Source organism: Portunus trituberculatus, chromosome 45, assembly GCF_017591435.1.
Source record: "Portunus trituberculatus isolate SZX2019 chromosome 45, ASM1759143v1, whole genome shotgun sequence".
Taxonomy (NCBI): Eukaryota; Metazoa; Arthropoda; class Malacostraca; order Decapoda; family Portunidae; genus Portunus; species Portunus trituberculatus.
The window spans coordinates 3649980-3669979 of record NC_059299.1 but is presented as its reverse complement, the minus strand read 5'-3'; the positions used below and the strand labels follow the sequence as shown (position 1 = coordinate 3669979).

Genomic DNA, 20000 nt, shown 5'->3' with positions numbered 1-20000 from the left:
CCATTCTTAAACATTCCTTTGGCTTGGTGTGTCGTTGTTTACTCTTCCATCCCTCCTATCTAGTCAGCCTTTCTCTCGTCTCAGTAATTCCTTCTGTAGTCTTGACCTTTTCCTCACCAGTAAGGCCCATAATTTGAAACACCTCCGCTCCGCACCCTCACTGTTTTCTGTATTCTTGATCTTTATCTCACCAGTAAGGCCCATTTTCTGAAACACTTCCACGCTACACCTTGACTATTTTCCAAGGGGTCTAGTTGAAGTGACACGGGTTTTTAAGGATGTTTCTGTAATTCTAGTGACATGTTAACAAGTTTTCTGCATTATCAACAGGAAAGAATACTCAAGAATCGTCTCCATGGTCTTTGAAAATGGTCGCGGTGAGAGAGGAGGCGTTTCTAAATGTGGCGTTATAGCACATCTTAACCCCTTCAGTACCAGGACGCATTTCTATATTCATTCTGGTTACTATTTGGCGATTTTTACGCAAATTCAGAAACTTATGTGGGGTTAAAATAGTGAAGTCTCTGGACCATTAATCTTCTGACTTCCATAAGCAAATAAAATCGTCTAATCACACCTAAAACTCAAGATGAAATTGCGTCTCAGTATTGAAGAGGTTAACACAGGGGTTCTCAACCTTTTTATCGTTAAGAACCCCCTGAGTTATAAGACCATCTACCAGTACCCCCAGTATTGTCACATGGAACATGGAACTCAATATGCAATGGCACTGCAAAGGATTTTATTAGATCAGCCATCTAAGTACCCCTGGAAATCTTCTTATGAACCCCCTGTGGTTTCGCGCTGTCAGGATGGCCACTGTCCATGAGCTAACATCATTAGGTCTCTATGACGCTGAAGACGTCTATGCAGAACGGTTTGGTTGGCAATAGACAATCTCATTATCAGACTTTGATTTCTAAGTTATGAAAATAATCTCATTTACGGGGCTTCATAGGTTCATGGTGTCTTGTAGTCTACTTACTAACCTAGAAGGAAAGAAAATATCAAACTAACTTCGAGCTATCAATTGAGGAAGAAGTAATCTTTGTTCCCAGGAATAGAGCAAGATGGTATATAAAAACACAATGCATAGTTATAACCTAACTCTACTATTATAGCGTTTTTGTCGTAGATACATGTTTAGAAATACTTTACCTATCTTGATATCTCCTTATGTGACAAAAGAATATCCAAAATATACGATATGCAGTTGACCATCTTTTCTGTGAAATATTACGATATCTGTTGAATCTGGCAACTTCAACGGGAGTTTGGGTCCTCTCCTAGTGTTTCCTTATGATTGGAACATTGATATTTACACGTCATTGTGATCAGGGAAATAAAGAAAACTAAGTTTGCTTTTTTCTAAGAGCATGAAATAGAAAAATTTATGTTTACAAGTGGCAGTTTATGTATAAGACACGCAAACCTGTGTGCACTCATCCACTCTATCCAGAAGCTTAACTAATTTTCAAAAGTTCCCCAATAGCTACACAACTACCATTGGTCTACTGTTTCTATCCAGTTACCTACAAACACGTACACATTCAAGGCAGCAACATGCAAAGTACACTAAATACTCCGGAGCAAAGCTGCCTCACCTTGTTTCATTAATCAGCTAACTCTTGCACACTTTCACACCAAAGCTATTTTTCATTTACCATCGACGATTTTATATTCGAATCAAAATTAAAACGACGATTGAGAACTTTCGGCCTAAAGATGTTTGAGGGCCGTGACGGCCTTGGGCGCCGCACGGGGGAAGGAGGTGGCCGTCGGGTCCGGCCTGGGGCCCAAGGCAGGAACTGGCTGCAGGTCCTGCTTTTCCTTGGTGGCCTCAAGCTTCACTACTAGTCGTCCACTTGCAGCGCATCACACTAGGCAAGGGTCGCCATAAGCAAGAGATCAATGTCTACCACTCACCGGATGGTACCGTGAGGGGCCCTAAAGGGTGATAAGGGCTCCTTGCATAGAATATGATGGTGAGTGGTGTGTACGGGACCTCTGCTTATAATGACACCGGGCTGAACAACTCGCCATGAACGAGGGCACGCTGTGCGCCATGAGCCAGGCACTGACAGTACCAGTGGTCCTTTACGTTAGGTTAGGTTAGGTTAGGTTAGATTAGGTTAGGTTAGGTTAGGTTAGGTAAAAAGGACTCACTTCATGACAGCGTTTGGGGAGTGGTGTGTGGCGGGTCATTGCTCATGGCGACCTGTGTGAGGCATTGCAAGGTTGCATCGTCACTGCTCTCATAACCACGGGACTGGGGTTGACCCTTTCTGGGTAAAAAGTTTCGTCCCAGTACCTGTGTAGGTAATAATACTTTGGATCGTTTCGCCATCGCCATCGCCGCACCGTTAGCCTCGATAAACGGATCGTTATCCTCAACAAACACATCTGTACCGTGGACACTGGAATCGCAACCTGTCGTGGAATCCCATTGTTAGCGTGGACTCATTTTCCTTCGCGGCTTCAAGCTCACTGATTGTTGTCAACTTGCAGCGCCTCATACTAGGCAAGGCGTCGCCTTAAGCAGGGTGCCGTGTCTACCGTCCATCAGATGATGCCGTGAGGGGCCTTTAAGGGTGATAAGGGCTCCTTGCATAGAGTCTGGTGGTGAGTGGTGTGTACAGGACCTCTGCTTATAATGACATCGGGCTGAACAACTCGCCATGAACGAGGGCACGCTGTGCGCCATGAGCCAGGCACTGACCGTACCAGTGGTCCTTTACGGGGTGAAAAGGACTCACTGACAGTGTTTGGGGAGTGGAGTGTGGCGGGTTATGCTCATGGCTACCCGTGTGAGGCGCAGTAAGGTGGCAGCGTCACTCTCCTCGCACTCACGGGTCTGGGGTGAACTCTTACGGGGTGAAAGGGTTCGCCCCAGTACCTGTGTAGGCAAGTGAACTTCAATTGCGTCGCAGTGAGGTGGCAGCGCCACTCTCCTCGCACCTAAGGGTGTGGGATGGACCTTACGGGGTGAAAGGGTTCATCCCAGCACCTGTGTAGGCAAGTGGACTTCAATTGCAGCGCAGGAAGGTGGCAGCGTCACTTTACTCGCACTCAAGGGTGTTGGGTGGATCCTTACGGGGTGAAAGGGTTCGTCCCAGTACCTGTGTAGGCAAGTGGACTTCAATATTGTGTCTTGAAATCGCATCGTGAGGACTGGAACCGCATCGACATCGTGGAAACCCGCATCGTTCCCGTGGAAACTGGAATTGCATCTTGATCGTGGAAACTCGCATTATTATCTTGGAAACTGGAAGGGCATCTTTATCATGGAAAGGCATCGTCATTTTGGAAACTTGCATCGCTATCGAGGAAACTGGAATGCCATTGTTATCTTGGAAACTCGGAGCGCTATCGAGGAATCTGGAATCAAATCTTATCGTACACACTGTTATCGTGGAAGCTCTCGTGATCGTCGTTCGTTTCGTTATCTCTGAATTACTTAATTAGTCTTGGTATTATTATTAGCCTCCGTAATAATAGAGATGTTGGTCATTTTATCTTATCTCTTTTACTGTATTTTTTTTCAGGGTACAGTTTAGTGTTCTTCAACCTTTTCTAAATTCGTGCACCTTTTCGAGAAGCAAGGAGGACTATAAAAGAAATGCATCAATATTCGTAATTTTCCCTACTTTAAGACTGAAAATCGATAGATAACATTATTGAATATCTACCTGAAGCTACAGTTTTTTAGTCCTAAACAGTCGCTATATAGAGCGAAATGTACTATAACAAAATGCCACATCTCAAACACATTAGGCCCGTGTTCCGTCGGAGTGTAATATATTACTATTGTGAATAAATCGCAATACTTTGATTAATATCAATAGGAGAGGACCCAAACTGTCACAATTTCAGTGTTCGCAGGAGAGAGTCAGTATCGTCTCGCGGTACAGAGTAATCGTCTCTAAACACTGTATTACGATGTATCTATTGATTTGCCAGGGTTTTACTCCTACCAGTATTTTTCTGTTCTTATTCTACCATGGTATTTCTTTATAGTTACTTGAGTTTATACGACTGACATCATAATATAGAGCAAAACATAATTGTCTGGTGTACCAAGATCTTTCATTTCTAGAGACTTAATTAAATACAGCACGGAACCTTAACACACATTTCACCTCGCTTCTGCACAGGTTAATTCTTCTTCTTCTCAACTTTTTAATGTGATGTACCCTCGAAGTCTTTCAGTATTGATCACGTACCCTTACCCACAATGCAGCGTCAGGAAGGGTAACAATAAATGCATGGTTTATTGACTTAGTTTATTAAGTTTAAATTGTGTTATATATGTGGAGCAGACACAATTTTTAATTAATATTAGTATGTTTCTATGAGGTAGTGTCGATAGGAACTGGTACCTCACAGGGAGACACTATATGTGACTAACATGCAATGCATTTACCAAAAAGGAACTATATCAGACAATTTTCGATCATTATGGCAGTGAACTAGTGTTGCTTGCAGCTAGTTGCAACTTGTAACTAGTAACAGTGATAAATAAGTCACTGTGTGTGTGTGAATAACATATAAAATAAGAAATCGGAGCAAATATTATAGGTTTACAAGGTTGTGTGGCAACTGTAATCCAAGAGAGCTTCCTCTCAAGTGATATAACTCCAAGAGTTTCCTTGTTAACGTTGTTAACGTGTCCTGGTTCTAGTGAAGGACACATTGTATACTACAAACGAATTTGCTGCTATTTAAAACTGAAGCATTTTGAGAAACCCGCCACGTACCCCAAAAATTCCTCTCACGTACCCCTGGGGGTACGCGTACCCCAGGTTGAGAACCCCTGGGTTAACACAAGCGTCCTCTCTTACCTTAACCTTTTGACTTCTCACAGGTACAACTTCTTCTCTGGGGCAACAGTGGCTGACAGCGTGAACGGAACTGATATCGTGATTCCCACACTGCTTGCTGACGTCAATGTGTACGTGAAGGGCGGCGCCATAATACCGCTACAGGGTAACTTGCACGTACGTATAGTTAAATTCTCTCTCTTATCTCCGTTATCACAGTACTAGGTGTGATTCTTTGGCCATCAAGGGGACTGGCAATTAAGTGGGCGTTTTTAATTTTTTTTGTTGCCCTTAGCCATATTACCCTCTTTCAAGATATTTGTTCTTAGACATTGGCTAATTTCTTACTGCTTTTTAAGGGAACCAACACTCAAGTGGGTCTTTTTCTTAATATTTTCTTGCCGTTGGCTGGCTTCCCTCCTGTATAAAGAAAAGTCAACGAGTGAAGCATATCAGTGTCTAACAAGAGGAGCGTGAATGGTTAGGAAGGGAGAGTAGAAAGGAAGGGAAACTGCAAAATTTAATCAATGTATATAAATGACCTGCTTACCTCCACCTGTCGCTCCCATCCATAAATTTGTTGAATATTTTTAAATCTCTGGGTCTAATCGAATCACCATCTTCTTTCCATCTAATTCGATCAAGCTTATCATTTTTATTTTCTGAGATGTGAACGTCAAAACAGGAAACAAGGAGGACTGTACGACGTTAGTTAATATACACACACAAGATTGGAGTGACAAGTGTTGTGGTACTCGTAATAAACACACGGCATATTGTTGGGAAATCCTTGAGTGTTATAGTACAGTAATTAAATAATGATGATAATGGTAATGATGATAATGATAAGGGTAATTCCTCTATATGGGATGAGAAGACGTGTTTTGGCTGCTTAGGTAATTATTGTGTGTGTGTGTGTGTGTGTGTGTGTGTGTGTGTGTGTGTGTGTGTGTGTGTGTGTGTGTGTGTGTGTGTGTTATTGGGGTGGTCTTTACTTGATGCTTTGTATTTATTTCTGTTTATCCATCAGTACCAATTTATTCTTGTTCCTGCTCTTGCTCTTCTTCCTGTTTTGTTCTTGTTTATGTTTCAGTTTTTGCTATTTCAACTTCCTGTTACGTATTTTTATCTTTTTTTTTCCTTCTCCTCCTTATTCTGTTTCTGTTTCTCCTTCTCTTTCTCCTTTTTCTTTTTCTTTTTATTCTCCTCCTCCTCCTCCTCCTCCTCCTCCTCCTCCTCCTCCTCCTCCTCCTCCTTGCTCTTCTTATTTTTGCTGGGAATTTCTTTTCGTGTTTCTTGGCGCAGTTTCAGTGTTTGCAAATGACAAGACTCAAATGGTTTCCTTTGCTCCTTCCGCTCCTTCTCTTGTTAACCAAAGTTTGCAGCGGATGCCTTTATTGCTTCTCTGCCTCAGTTTTAGTCGTTGGTAAATGTATATCAGATGGTTTTTGTTTATTTTTTGTAAGTGTGAAATGGGTGTCGTGATGCGCAGTGGTGTTAGGAAGGGACGAGAAACCTGGCTTAGGGTTGAAAGATAAGGTGATGAAGAAAATTGAGTTTAAAGGCAAAGAAAACGAAGGAACACTTAGATTATGGTTGAAAAATAAGGTGATGAAGAAAAAAATTGAGTTTGAAGGCAAAGAAAACGAAGGAACACTAAGCTTATGGTTGAAAAATAAGCTGGTAAAGAAAAAATTGAGTTTGAAGGCAAAGACAACGAAGGAACAGAAATAAACGAGAATAGCTGAGGATAAAAAGACGAGAGGGTTCGGTCTTGAGGTTAAAGAATAGACGCAAGGGAAAAGAAGGTACAGATGCTTGAAATGCAAAGCAGATACAACTCAGGAGTAAAAAAAAAAGGAAAGGAGGAAAGGCGGAGGAAACACAACACAAGGAAAGGAGTGGAGGGAAGACAGATGGAAACAGGAAATATTCTATCAAGGAGTGAAGGAAGGAACGGATGGAAATAGGAAACAGGAACCATTCTATTAAGGAGTGAAGGAAGGAACGGATAGAAATAGGATGCATTATATTAAGGAGTGAAGGAGGAACGGATGGAAATAGGAAACATTCTATGAAGGAGTGAAGGAAGGACAGATGGAAATAGGAAATGGTGCAGTGTGGAGGGTAGAGTGAAGGAAGGGAAAGGAGGGGGTGGGGAGAGATAGGGAGTGACAGGGGTGATGGGGGGATGAGGGGGCGTTGGTGGGGAGAATAGATGATTTTTGTTAAGGCTTCAGGGTGATAAACCGCCACTGATGGGCTTCATTATAGATTGAAGGAGGAGGAGGAGGAGGAGGAGGAGGAGGAGGAGGAGGAGGAGGAGGAGGAGGAGGAGGAGGAGGAGGAGGAGGGAGGGAGGAGAAGAAGAAGAAGAAGAAGAAGAAGAAGAAGAAGAAGAAGAAGAAGAAGAAGAAGATAGAAGAGAAGGAGGAGGAGGAGGAGGAGGAGAAGAAGAAGAAGAAGAAGAAGAAGAAGAAGAAGAAGAAGAAGAAGAAGAAGAAGAAGAAGAAGAAGAAGAAAAGAAGAAGAGAGGAGGAGGAGGAGGAGGAGGAGGAGGAGGAGGAGGAGGAGGAGGAGGAGGAGGAGTTGGTTAAGAAGAAAAAGAAGAAGAAGGAATAATAATAATAATAATAATAATAATAATAATAATAATAATAATAATAATAATAATAATAATAATATAAGAAGAAAGAAGAAGAAGAAAAAAAGAAAAAGAAGAGGAGGAGGAGGAGGAGGAGGAGGAGGAGGAGGAGGAGGAGGAGGAGGAGGAGGAGGAGGAGGAGGAGGAGGAGGAGGAGGAGGAGGAGGACTATATAAGATTATAAATAACAACGTAGTGATCTGTAGTGAATTCTTCGTTGTTCTGTAGTAAGTAGTAGTATTATGTAGTGTGGGAGGAAGAGGAGGATGGGAGGTTAGAGAGAGAGAGAGAGAGAGAGAGAGAGAGAGAGAGAGGAGAGAATATTGGAGCTCGAGGCAATATGTGTCATTAAGATTTTTTCCCCTTCCTTTGCACCTTTACTGGCTCTCTCTCTCTCTCTCTCTCTCTCTCTCTCTCTCTCTCTCTCTCTCTCTCTCTCTCTCTCTCTCTCTCTCTCTCTCTCTCTAAGGTAACTTATGCAACAAGTTAATTCCTCCTCAAACATCATCCTTAGTAAATGAGAGAGAGAGAGAGAGAGAGAGAGAGAGAGAGAGAGAGAGAGAGAGAGTTGCCTTCATTTCAAGATATATTTCTTTTGTTATTCCTCTCAGGTGTTTATTTGCATTTATATTTGTTTGCAAGTCTTTTTGTTTATGGTTTGGCACGTGTACCAGAAAGAATATTAAATAACGTCTTTGTCTCTCTCTCTCTCTCTCTCTCTCTCTCTCTCTCTCTCTCTCTCTCTCTCTCTCTCTCTCTCTCTCACGTAAGCCGTAGGAGTCACTGTGTTGTGAGAGTCAATATGCACTGGAGAGGGGATGTTGCTAGGGAGAGAGAGAGAGAGAGAGAGAGAGAGAGAGAGAGAGAGAGAGAGAGAGATTTTCTGGATTACTCTGCTTGTTTTGTGGACTTTATTTCACTATTTCATTCATTTTCACTATTTTTGTCTTTCTTCCGTCATTATTTTCCTGCATTATCTTTTATCCTTTCTTTATCCTTCGTTATTTTTCCAGTCATGTGTTGTTGTTGTTCTTCCGTCATTCATTATTCATGTTCTCCTTCTCTTTCTCTTGATTAATATTCTCCCACGTGAATTTCTCTTTCATTTTCATTCTTCATCATTTCCTTCTTCATCTTGACTTCCTCCCCCTCTTCATTATCTTTCTCTTTCTCTCATTTTTACCTTCCTATATTTCTTCCAATTGCCAGAACTTCAGTCTTTCTCCTCCTCCTCCTCCTCCTCCTTCTCTTGTTCTTGTTCTTCTTGTTCCTGTTCTTCTTCTTGATCTTATTGTTGTTGTTGTTGTTCTCCTCCTTCTCCTTCTCCATCTCCTTCTCCTTCGTCTCCTTCTCCTTCTCCTTCTCCTTCTCCTTCTCCTTCTCCTCCTTCTCCTTCTTCTCCTTCTTCTCCCTCCTCCTCCTCCTAATCCCGCGTATTTTTCCCTTCCTCCTTCTTGTATTGACCTCCTCCTCCTCTTATTCACAATTTTTATCGCTCTCATTTTTCCTTCTCTCTCTCTCTCTCTCTCTCTCTCTCTCTCTCTCTCTCTCTCTCTCTCTCTCTCTCTCTCTCTCTCTCTCTCTCTCTCTCTCTCTCTCTCTCTCTCTCTCTCTCTCTCTCTCTCCCTGTTTGTATTTTCTCTCCTCTCTTGGTCTTTGCTCTCCTGGTTATCTTCATCCTTCTTGTCACTTTTGGTTTGCTTTTCCTCACAATCTTATCTTTGCCTTTCTTTCTTATGTTCTTTTCCTTTTAGCTTCCTTTCGACCTCCTCTTCTTCTTCCTTTGTCCCTTTCTTACAATCTTTCATCCACTTCATTCTTTCACTTCATTTTCTTTTTCTTTTCTTTTCTCAATTCTTTTTCTCACTCACCCTTTTCTTCTTTCATTCCTTTCATTCTCTTTTCATTCTTTCATATTTTTTACCGCCTTTTTTCCTCGTTCTGTTGTATTTTTCATTTTCTCTTCACCCTTCTTTTACTATCCTTTCGTCCTTCCTTCATTCTACTCTCAGTGTTTCTCCTTATTTTTCTCTTCTTTCATCCTCTCCCCGTCCTTTCATCCTATCGTCTACTCTGCTTTCATTCTTTCATTCTTCTCTATTCTTATCTCTTCCTTTTCCTTCTTCCCATACGTTCCTATCATCCTTTCATTCTTCTCTCCTCTCTCTCTCTCTCTCTCTCTCTCTCTCTCTCTCTCTCTCTCTCTCTCTCTCTCTCTCTCTCTCTCTCTCTCTCTCTCTCTCTCTCAACCGTGACCTCTGCCTCCAGGACTGGGTCAAAACCACGGAGGACTCTCGGCAGGTCAGCTTCACGTTCCTGGTCGCTCTTTGCTGCAACGATTCCTCCTCCTCTCCCTTTGACCAGCCCGAAGTGATGGGTGAGTGTACAGACTGGCCTTCGTCACTGGCTCTCAGACACTTCCGCTTCAATAAATGGCTGTGTCACCTGAGAGAACGCCAATGAATTCCTGTCTCCTGTGGGAATTCTGCTTAGTGTGTTTCTGTTTCTCTCGTGTGTAATTGCTCTTTGGTGTGTTGTTATTTCAAGGTACTAAGTTTATCTTCTTAAATTTATTGTTTTTTAAGTAATTTTATATTCCAGGTAAGTTAATTTCTTTCCTTAACCCCTTCAGTTTCCATATTCATTCTTATTATTATTTGGTGATTTTATACAGCTGCAGAAACATTTGTGGTGGATTACATTAATGAAGACTGTGGCCATTAATCTTCTAACCTCATTAGACCCTTCCTAATGTCAATAAAATGGTCTAATGGTACGCAAATTTCAAGGTAAATATGTGTCCCAGTATTGAAGGGTTAAAAAACAGATTTTCTTCATGATTTCTAATCAAACAGAACATAACGTTAATTAACCTAACCTAACCTAACCTAACCTAACCTAACCAAACCAAACCAAACCAAACCAAACCAAACCAAACCAAACCAAACCAAACCAAACCAAAGCTAAGGTAACCTAACCTAACCTTACCTAACCAAAGCTAAGGTAACCTAACCTAACCTTACCTAACCTAACTAAAGCTAACCTAAGCTAAGCTAACCTAACCTAACCTAACCTAACCTAACCTAACCTAACCTAACCTAACCTAACCTAACCTAACCTAACCTAACCTAACCTTACCTTACCTACCTAACCTAACCTAACCTAACCTTACCTTACCTTACCTTACCTTACCTTAGCTAACCTAACCTTACCTAACCTAACCTAACCCAACTTACGTAACTTAGTACAATTTAATAGCTTTGACTAATGTAACCTAACTTAACGTGTTGGTAATATAACATAATTTGATTTAAATAACCTAACCTAACCTGACGTAATGCTTTTTGCTTGCTGTAGGGAATATTTAAAGGAAATCTCATGAATGTAATACTAGTTTATTATACATTATGAAGTAGTTATATTGAGTGAGAAAATTAACTCTCTCTCTCTCTCTCTCTCTCTCTCTCTCTCTCTCTCTCTCTCTCTCTCTCTCTCTCTCTCTCTCTCTCTCTCTCTCTCTCCCCTTTGTCACTAATTCTTATTTTTTTATTCTATTTATCAAGATTTGCTACAATTTTCTATTCCTTCTTTCTTTGTTTCCTTTTGTCTGTGTCTGTCTGTCTTCCTTCATGTTCTCTGTTTATCTATCTATTTACATGTCTATCTATATCCTTGGCTATCTATCTGTCTATCTGTCTATCTGTTTACTTATTTGTGTGTGTATCTATTTTTGTCCATCCATCCACATATGTCTCTATTTTTATTTGTATGGAGTGATCGTGTCTCTTTTGTCTCCTTTATGTGTGCGTACCTTCCTCTCTCTCTCTCTTTGTGTGTGTATGTGTGTGTGTGTGTGTGTGTGTGTGTGTGTGTGTCTGTTCGTACCCGTGTTCTCTCGTGCTTGCGTCATCACTATTCCAATCACCCATCCATAAATGAACCTTTCTCTTATTTTTTCTCCTTTTCACCTTTTTTTTTGGACCTTTTTAGAACTTTTATGACCTTTGCTGGCCTTTTGCTGACTTTTTTTAGTTTTGACCTTTGCTGACCTTTTTTTTTTTTACAGTTTCTGACCTTTTCCTGACCTTTTTTTTGTTCTGACCTTTGTTGACCTTTACTGGTAATTTCTGACCGTTTTCTGGCTTTTGATGACTTTTTTTGACATTTTTTGAGCTTTTCTGATCTTTTCTGACCTTTGCTGACCTTTGCTGACCTTTTATCTTCTTGCTGTAGTTAGCGTTGGGTCATGATATTTACGTAGGTGTGTCAGGTTGATTAAGGGAAGTTTTACCGTGTTTGTAGCGTTCGTTAATGTTTTATGCCTTTTTTTATTTTCATTTTTCTTTCATCATCCCTCGAGTCTTGTTTCGTTTCATGCTTCTTTGTAGGTTGGCTTTCCTCTCTCTCTCTCTCTCTCTCTCTCTCTCTCTCTCTCTCTCTCTCTCTCTCTCTCTCTCTCTCTCTCTCTCTCTCTCTCTCTCTCTCTCTGTGTGTGTTAGTTATTTGATTATTTCTAAACTTCTGCATGTTTTTAAGTTTGTCTCGTTTACTTTCTATTCTCCTTCATTCTTTTTCTTTTCATTTTTTTTTCTCTGTTGCTCTTCGATGTATTCGTTTCCTCTTCACTTTTTAATTAGTTTTGTCTTTTTCCATGTCTTTTTCAATACGCTCGCTGTTCCAGTTTCATATTTTATTTCTTTTTTCAATCTTGCAGTCTCTTTTCAACTCAGTCTCTTTTCCAGTTCGCTTTTTCGTTTTTATTTGCTTCTTTTCATTGTCTTTTCAGTAAGTTCATTAGTCCTCCTCGTGTGGTGAGTCGTAAGTCGTTCCTCAGACAAAACCAGCTTCTTCCTCCTCCTCCTCCTCCTCCTCCTTGTATTGTTCTGTGCTTGACATGGTTCTTATTACATCTTCTTTCGACATCCTCACTGTATTTCTTCTTCACATTCGTCTCTAACCTTTGTATTACTTCATCTTCCCTTTTTAGATTTGTATACGTCATCATAAGCGTTTAGTAAGGGCCTACACGTCTGCTGCTGCTGCTGCTGCTGTGTATACGATTGTCTCTGTACATTCTCTTATTTCTTCGTGCACCAATTCGTATTTTTTTTTTCTATTTTGATTTGGTTCGATGGTTTCTATTCGTCACGTTCCTCTGTGTCTCGTCTCACTCGCCTCCTCCTCCTCCTCTTTCTTTTCCTCGATCTGGACACTCACCTGCAGAATATAACCACTCGTGTCATTGCCCTTACCCTAAACACACTAAAACACACACATATTTATCACCTCCCTCTTTGATCACTTTACTATCTCAGAGAACTCGCCTTACCCTAAACAATACCAATTCAACACACTAAAACACACACAAACATTTATCACATCCCTCTTTGATCACTTCATTACCTCAGACATCTCACCTGCACTTCTCTCACGCCTCCAGCACAAGGGTCAGTGTTCCTGGACGACGGTGAGACACCACACGAGGTCGGGGTGGACGTGAAGGCCGAGCACTTGCAGATGGCAGCCACGCAGGACAAGGTGACGATAACCCGCGCTGCTCCATCTGGCGGCGGGACCGGTCTGTGTTCCCCCGCCACCTCTTACTCCACGGTGATCAGCGGGATAAGAGTGTTTGGCTTAGCTTACAAAGTGGATAAGGTGAGAATGACCTCTTATTCTTGTTACAAAAGTGGGGGAGAAAATAAGAGGATGGACAGTAAGAAGAAAAATTAGTGAAATAAAGAAAAGACGAGTAGTAGGAATATTTTAGTGAGTATAGTAGAGAAAACTTAATGAGAAAAGGGAAAGGAGAAAATAAGAGGTTGGACAGTAAGAAAAAGAAGTTAGTGAAATAAAGGAAATAGTAGGAGTATAATAGTTGGGTGGAGTAAAAAAAATGGTAGATAGATGGATAGATAGTTACGTAGATATAGATAGTTACCTTCATATTCTCAAACACTTCTGTTGCTTCACCTGTTTCAAAAGGCTTTTTCTAAATTAACATAAGTTTTTAAAGGTGTTTTTACAGTTCTAGAGGCAGATTGACAAGATTTCTACACTATTATCTGGAGAAACACTTGAAAAACCCGCTAATCATCCCTGTGGCCTTAAAAATAGTCGTGGTGAGAGCAAAGCATTTCTGAATATGGACTACAGATACATGAATGAATGGACAGAGTGATACACAGAATTATAAACGCGTAAAGATAAAAAAGGAAAGCAAAATACTAAAAATGGAAGGATAAAATGATACAAAGCAATAAAACCAACCGATGTTTTTAAAAAGGAATAATGAAAAAAATATGGTTATGAAAACATTTACCATCACAGAGAGAGAGAGAGAGAGAGAGAGAGAGAGAGAGAGAGAGACGATACATAAACATCAACAACTCTCATCTTATTTTATCAGTATTCCTCCTACACCTCTCTTTCTTTCTCTTCTTCCCTTTTCCCCTCGCTGCTCTCTGACAAATTATACAGAAAAACTATCATTGGATCTGTAAAGCAAGGCACAGCATGAAAAGGGAACGAGAAATGTTCGTGTGGAATATGTAGAAGAATTTGAAGGCTAAATGAAGAGCAATAGGGAGAGTGAATGAACTGAATGGCGCATAGAGATACTTAGATTGATAGGATTGCAATAGAGTCAGAGAGAGAGAGAGAGAGAGAGAGAGAGAGAGAGAGAGAGAGAGAGAGAGAGAGAGAGAGAGAGAGAGAGAAGGCATGCAAACACCACGCATACTACTAAAGACAGACAGAGAGAGAGAGAGAGAGAGAGAGAGAGAGAGAGAGAGAGAGAGAGCATGAAAGATTAAGTATTCATAGCAAGGATTTTCACTTTGCAATGGTATCTCTCTCTCTCTCTCTCTCTCTCTCTCTCTCTCTCTCTCTCTCTCTCTCTCTCTCTCTCGTTTCTTTCTCTCTCTCTCGTTTCTTTGTCGTCCCTTGATTTAATTTTGCCGTGTCTTTGGTATGGCTGTCCCGTATTATTTCTAGGCCAATAAATTCTCTCTCTCTCTCTCTCTCTCTCTCTCTCTCTCTCTCTCTCTCTCTCTCTCTCTCTCTCTCTCTCTCTCTCTCTCTCTCTCTCTCTCTCTCTCTCTCTCTTGTTAATTGTTGCAGGGGAGAACCATGAAAGTGACTCCCAAATTATAACTTTATACACTTTTTAAATTTTATTTTCCTTTTTCTCTTCTCTTTAATTGCTTCCTCCGTCTCGTGGTTTAGTTTTTTTATTCGTTTTTTCTCTTTTAATTTCGTCTCTCTTTCTCTTTTTGTTGTGTATGTCTCCTCCTTTTCTAGTAGTAGTAGTAGTAGTAGTAGTAGTAGTAGTAGTAGTAGTAGTGTAATAGTAGTAGTAGCAGTAGTAGTAGTAGTAGTAGTAGTAGTAGTAGTAGTAGTAGTAGTAGTAGTAGTAGTAGTAGTAGTAGTAGTAGTAGTGGTAATAGTAGTAGTGTAGTAGAAGTTGTAGTAGTAGTAGTAGTAGTTGTTGTTGTAGTTTTTGTTGGAGTAGAATAGGAGAAAAGTAAGAAAAGACAAAGAAAAGGACAAAGGATGAAGAAGAAACAGAAGAGAAAGAGAAGTGGCTTTTAATAATGTCCACTTTGGGAAGGAAAGTTAGGGGACATCATACCAAAAATAGAGAGAGAGAGAGAGAGAGAGAGAGAGAGAGAGAGAGAGAGAGAGAGACTATTACTACATATACTCTCTCATTTACATACATGAATATAGAACGAGGCTGAAATCGAAAGAGCAAAAAGGAAAGTATTAGTAATATTTATTTTGGTACCCCTTCAAAAAAGGAAGAAAACGGAAACAGAAAATGGTCGGAAGCTTAAAAATTTGCCTTTTTAACGTAGCCTGACAACACTAGATACTTTCTCTCTCTCTCTCTCTCTCTCTCTCTCTCTCTCTCTCTCTCTCTCTCTCTCTCTCTCTCTCTCTCTCTCTCTCTCTCTCTCTCTCTCTCTCTCTCTCTCTCATCATGGCTCCATCTCCATAATCTGTCTCTTCTCAATCCATATTTCAACGCTCACCTCATTCCTCAGCTCACCATCTCATCATTTCACCATCTCACCATTTCACTATTTCACCATTTTTCACCATCTCACCATCCATCTAAAGCTCACTATTTCACCATTCTTCATAATCCAGCATTCACCATACATCACACTCCACCATTCCCTCTCGCCACTCCTCACCACTCATATTACCACTTCACCATATCGTCAGGAAGTCCAGGAACTCACAAGGCAAAATAGTGATCGCTGTTCCCTTTTTTCCCTGTATTTTTTTTTTATGTAATAGGAACGAATAGGTAATAGAACGAAAAAGGGGCCCACTTAGTTGCCAGTCCTTAACAGATTCGAGAGTTATCCATTAAAAAGGGGTAAATGTCATGAAACCTCTCCCTTAACGCCTTCAGTACCATAACGTGTTTTCATATTCATTCTGCTTACTATTTGGTGATTTTATACAGCTTCAGAAACTTATGTGGGGATTAAGATGGTGAAAACTGTGGACATTAATCTTATAACCTTGATAGATCCTTCCTAATGTCAATAAAATCGTCTAATCACACCCAAACTCATGGTAAAATGGCGTCCCAGTACTGAAGGGGTTAAATGAAGTCAAGTTTAGGGCCCGCCGTGGTACAGTGGAACCATGCGTGCTTTGGGGTCCGAAGGGTCTCCAAGCGCACAGGTTCGAATCCTTTCCACGGTCCGAGTGTAGGTTGGGCTTCCTCACTCGGGGCAACGGTTTCCTAGCTGGTGGGCTTTTGAGATAGGAGGTAAAACAAAAAGTATCCCTTTTAGCCCAGAAACTCCCGTGAAAAGGCCACATGGTATAAATAAAAAAAGTCAGGAAGTTAGAGATACAGAAGCATTTAGGGAGTTATATATGTATTGAGATGCATATACAAGAGTTAGTGTCCATGGTTAGTGTCCCAGACGCGACAGTATATTCAACTTTTTTGACGGAATATAAATTACATGTAAACTTAGATAGCGGGAAAGTTACACAGGATGAAAATAGCTTAGAGGTTTCACTGGCACGTTATGGGTTCCTGAGGTCGCGTCAACGTAATGGATGGGCTCAGAGTACTTATTATCGATTCCACAAGCTGGGTCAAGGCAAGAGGATTAAGTGACTTTAGATATTTTTCTTAAGGCGTGATGAAGGTAATATACATAGTTGAATATCCGATTAGGTTTTGTGGAGGCTGGCCAGGATAATGTGAGGGAAAAGCCGATCATTTATAGATTCTTTAGGTGAAATAAAAGCAATAAAAGGATTAAATAATGTGTTACGAACTACTGAGCTATGTTGATAAAGGGTTGGATTGTGGCCAGGACAGTTTGAGGGAAAGAAAGTGACCCATTATAGATTCTTTAGGTGAAATGAAAGGAATAAAAGGATTGAATGATATGATACGGACTATTGAGCTATGTTGATGCAGTATAAAAGGTTTGGATTGTGTTTAGCAGTTTCATTGGAATATATGAAGGTGATAAAGTTACGAGTATCTATAATAATCGATAAAATCAGGCCATTCAGAGAGTTAGGATTTTATTTCAGGGTATTCTAAACTGTTGAGGTCAGTGTAAAAGTGCCGAGTGATGTGGTAAAGATGAATTAAGGTAGAAGTAAAATGCCGCGGTGGTGAAATGAAGCAGGTGTCAGGTGAGCGCAAAAGTCTTGATTGGGAGTGTAATTTGAGTCTCAGTATTCCTTTGTTGATTTTTCCCCGGGGATCAACAGTGCTTGATGCGAAGAGGGTGAATAGAATCAGGAAATATTGTTGTTTTATGCACGTTTTACTGATATTTTATTATTATTATTATTATTATTATTATTATTATTATTATTATATTAGTAGTAGTAGTTGTAGTAGTGGTAGTGGTAATAGTAGTATTAATAGTAGTACCAGTAGGCACTAAGTAGTAGTAGTAAACATTGTAACAAAGTAAATGAAACGTGGTACAAAAACACCGCAGAGTTTAATGTACTTTTAATTCCCCAGCCATTTTTTTCGCCTCCTCGTTTTCGTCCACCCTTCCACCTCATCGTAGTTTATCCTCTCTAATTAAAGCCATTCATCTCCCTCAAGGTCACAGCGAACGGAGCAGTGATCCCTACCAAGAATATTCACCAGAACATGGACACTGGAACGCTCGATATCTCGCAGGTGGGGCACGACTGGTGTGTGGCTGCCTCTCTTGTGGTGACATGGGCGGCGTCAGACCTGTAGGAGAACAAAATAAAAGCAAAACCTGTACTGTTTAATATTTGGCGAGGAGTGACAAACAAGGAAAATGTGTAAGTCTCATCTGAAACTAGTCACTTTGCGCTATTGTGATAGAAGTGAGGTAGATGAACAAAGAAAAAAAAAAATACTGAGCATCTCTTGTGGAAATACTTTGAAGAGACTGAGAAATAGAGGAGTAAGTTCTATCTGAAGAAACAAACAAAAATTATATAAAAAGATGCGATGAAAGTGAGATAGCAATCCATTATCACAAAACTGTTACGAAACTTCGATGAAACAAATAGAGGAGGACGTAAAGCACTTCTAAGCAGTCCAATCAATTAATGAAGAAACTCAAGCTGGAAATTATAACACCGCTTCAGAATTCCCACATTTATTTCTTCCACTAAGTGACTGGAAAGGGAAAGGTCAACTGGAGACTTTAACCTTTGGGAGTTCATGAAGAGAGCCAGCCAGTGTGTGATGGTTATAACCATAAGAGATTGAAAGTAAAAGGAAATGTTTCAAGACAAGAGAATGCGAATGGAAGCCAACAACCTCTGGGAGGAGTAAAAGAAAAGAGTAAATGTCAAGATAAGAGGAAAGAAAACAGAAGCAAAGCGCGATAAGAGAAGAAAGAAAATGAGGAAGCAAGGAGGAAATATGAAAAAAAACTTGGTAAAAGACAGAAAATTAAATAGAAAGCAAAATGGAAATAAAAAAGAAGATAAAAAGAAAGATAAAACAAAAGAATAAAAAAATACGTAATAAGGAAATGAAGAGGAAGAAAAAAAAGGAAAAGACAAGAAGACCACTAATTAAATAAGAAGACCCACCTGCCACCTTCGTCCTCATGTCAGGTGAAGACTCCTTAACCTCTCACCTTTCGTAGTAGCAATTAATAACCTAGCAACACCTTCACCTTACTTATTTACCTTGATCACCTCGTAGCGTAGTGACCTGTACCACTTCCCACAGAACCTCTACTTGTGTTAATCATTCAGGTGTAAATAGTAATATGGATTGTCAGGTACGTACAGGTAAGCTCATCTCACCTGGACTGGTCACGTTTACAAGTTATTAAGAGTCCGTTGCAGTTAATGAGTTTTTCTGTTGATCTTTTTTTAGTGCTTTTATTACGACAAGGTTACGAGGTTCTGTGGCGAGGCGCAATGACCAATGTAGATGAGTCAGATATTTGAATGAAAAGTGTAATTTGCATGCGATTCCTATTAATACTGTTATGCAACTTGTAGTGTTTTTGTTGTTACCTTGTGTGTGTGTGTCTCTCTCTGTGTGTGTGTGTGTGTGTGTGTGTGTGTGTGTGTGTGTGTGTGTGTGTGTGTGTGTGTGTGTGTGTAACTATGACTCTCTTAAGGTATCCTAGGCCTACTGCAGCCAGCAGTACCTAGTGCAAAAGTACCCACACACACACACCCACCACCCACCCACACCCACACCCACACCCCACCCACACCCACACACACACACCCACACCCACACACCACACCCACACACCCACACCCCACACCCACACCCACACCCACACCCACACCACACACACACACACCACCCCCACCCCACACTCCGTTCCTTCTCTCATTCTCTCTCATTCTCACCAATCTCTCAAAAATATTCTTACTTTTCTCCTTACTTTTTTTTCCTTCCTTCACTCCATTACTAAATTACAAGCCACTTCTTTTAGTTTCCTCTCTTGCCTCTCCTTTGCTCTCCTTTCCTCTCTTTTCCTCTCCTCTCGCCTCCTTTCCTCTTCTCTTGATTGCCTCTTATTCCTTCCACTCATCTCCGTTTCTCTTCTGTTCTTTCGTGTCTTTTTCTCCTTTTTCTCTTTCTTCTCTTGTTCCTTGTTTTATTCATCTCTTTTTTTTTTGCCTTTTTACTTTCATCTTATTTCCAGTTTTCTCTTCTCTTCTCTTTCTTCTAGTCCTCTCTTTTGCTCTTCTCTTTCCTCTTTATTTTCCTATTATCTCCTCTTCCTTCTTGCTCTTTCCTCTCTTCTCTCTCCTGTCATCTCTTTTACTCTCCTCTCCTCTCCTCTCCTCTCCTCTCCTCTCCTCTCCTCTCCTCTCCTCTCCTCTCCTCTCTCTCTCTCTCTCTCCTCTTATCTTCTTATCTTCTTCTCTCTCTCCTCTCCTCTCTCTCCTCTCCTCTCCTCTCCTCTCCTCTCCTCTCCTCTCTCTCTCCTCCTCTCTCCTCTCCTCTCTTCTCCTCTCCTCTCCATATTCTGTCTCTCCTCTCCTCTCCTCTCCTCTCCTCTCCTCTCCTC

General features: G+C 40.7%; 1 protein-coding gene across 4 annotated transcripts in view; it reads left to right on the top strand.

Annotated features, from left to right (window-relative positions):
• The window catches only part of LOC123519351 (maltase-glucoamylase, intestinal-like), a 58370-nt gene extending 39406 nt beyond the window's left edge, over nucleotides 1–18964 (top strand). For 3 of the 4 annotated variants that reach the window (XM_045280601.1, XM_045280600.1, XM_045280599.1), the window contains 4 exons: nucleotides 4865–4997; nucleotides 9733–9841; nucleotides 12905–13122; nucleotides 17576–18964. In XM_045280601.1, coding sequence (XP_045136536.1) covers nucleotides 4865–4997; nucleotides 9733–9841; nucleotides 12905–13122; nucleotides 17576–17716 — 601 coding nt within the window. In that variant the 3' untranslated portion in view covers nucleotides 17717–18964. Of the gene's footprint in view, nucleotides 1–4864; nucleotides 4998–9732; nucleotides 9842–12904; nucleotides 13123–17575 lie in introns of those variants that run through there. The other variant, XM_045280602.1, reaches the window with a different exon arrangement.
• The last annotated feature ends 1036 nt before the right edge of the window (nucleotides 18965–20000 follow it).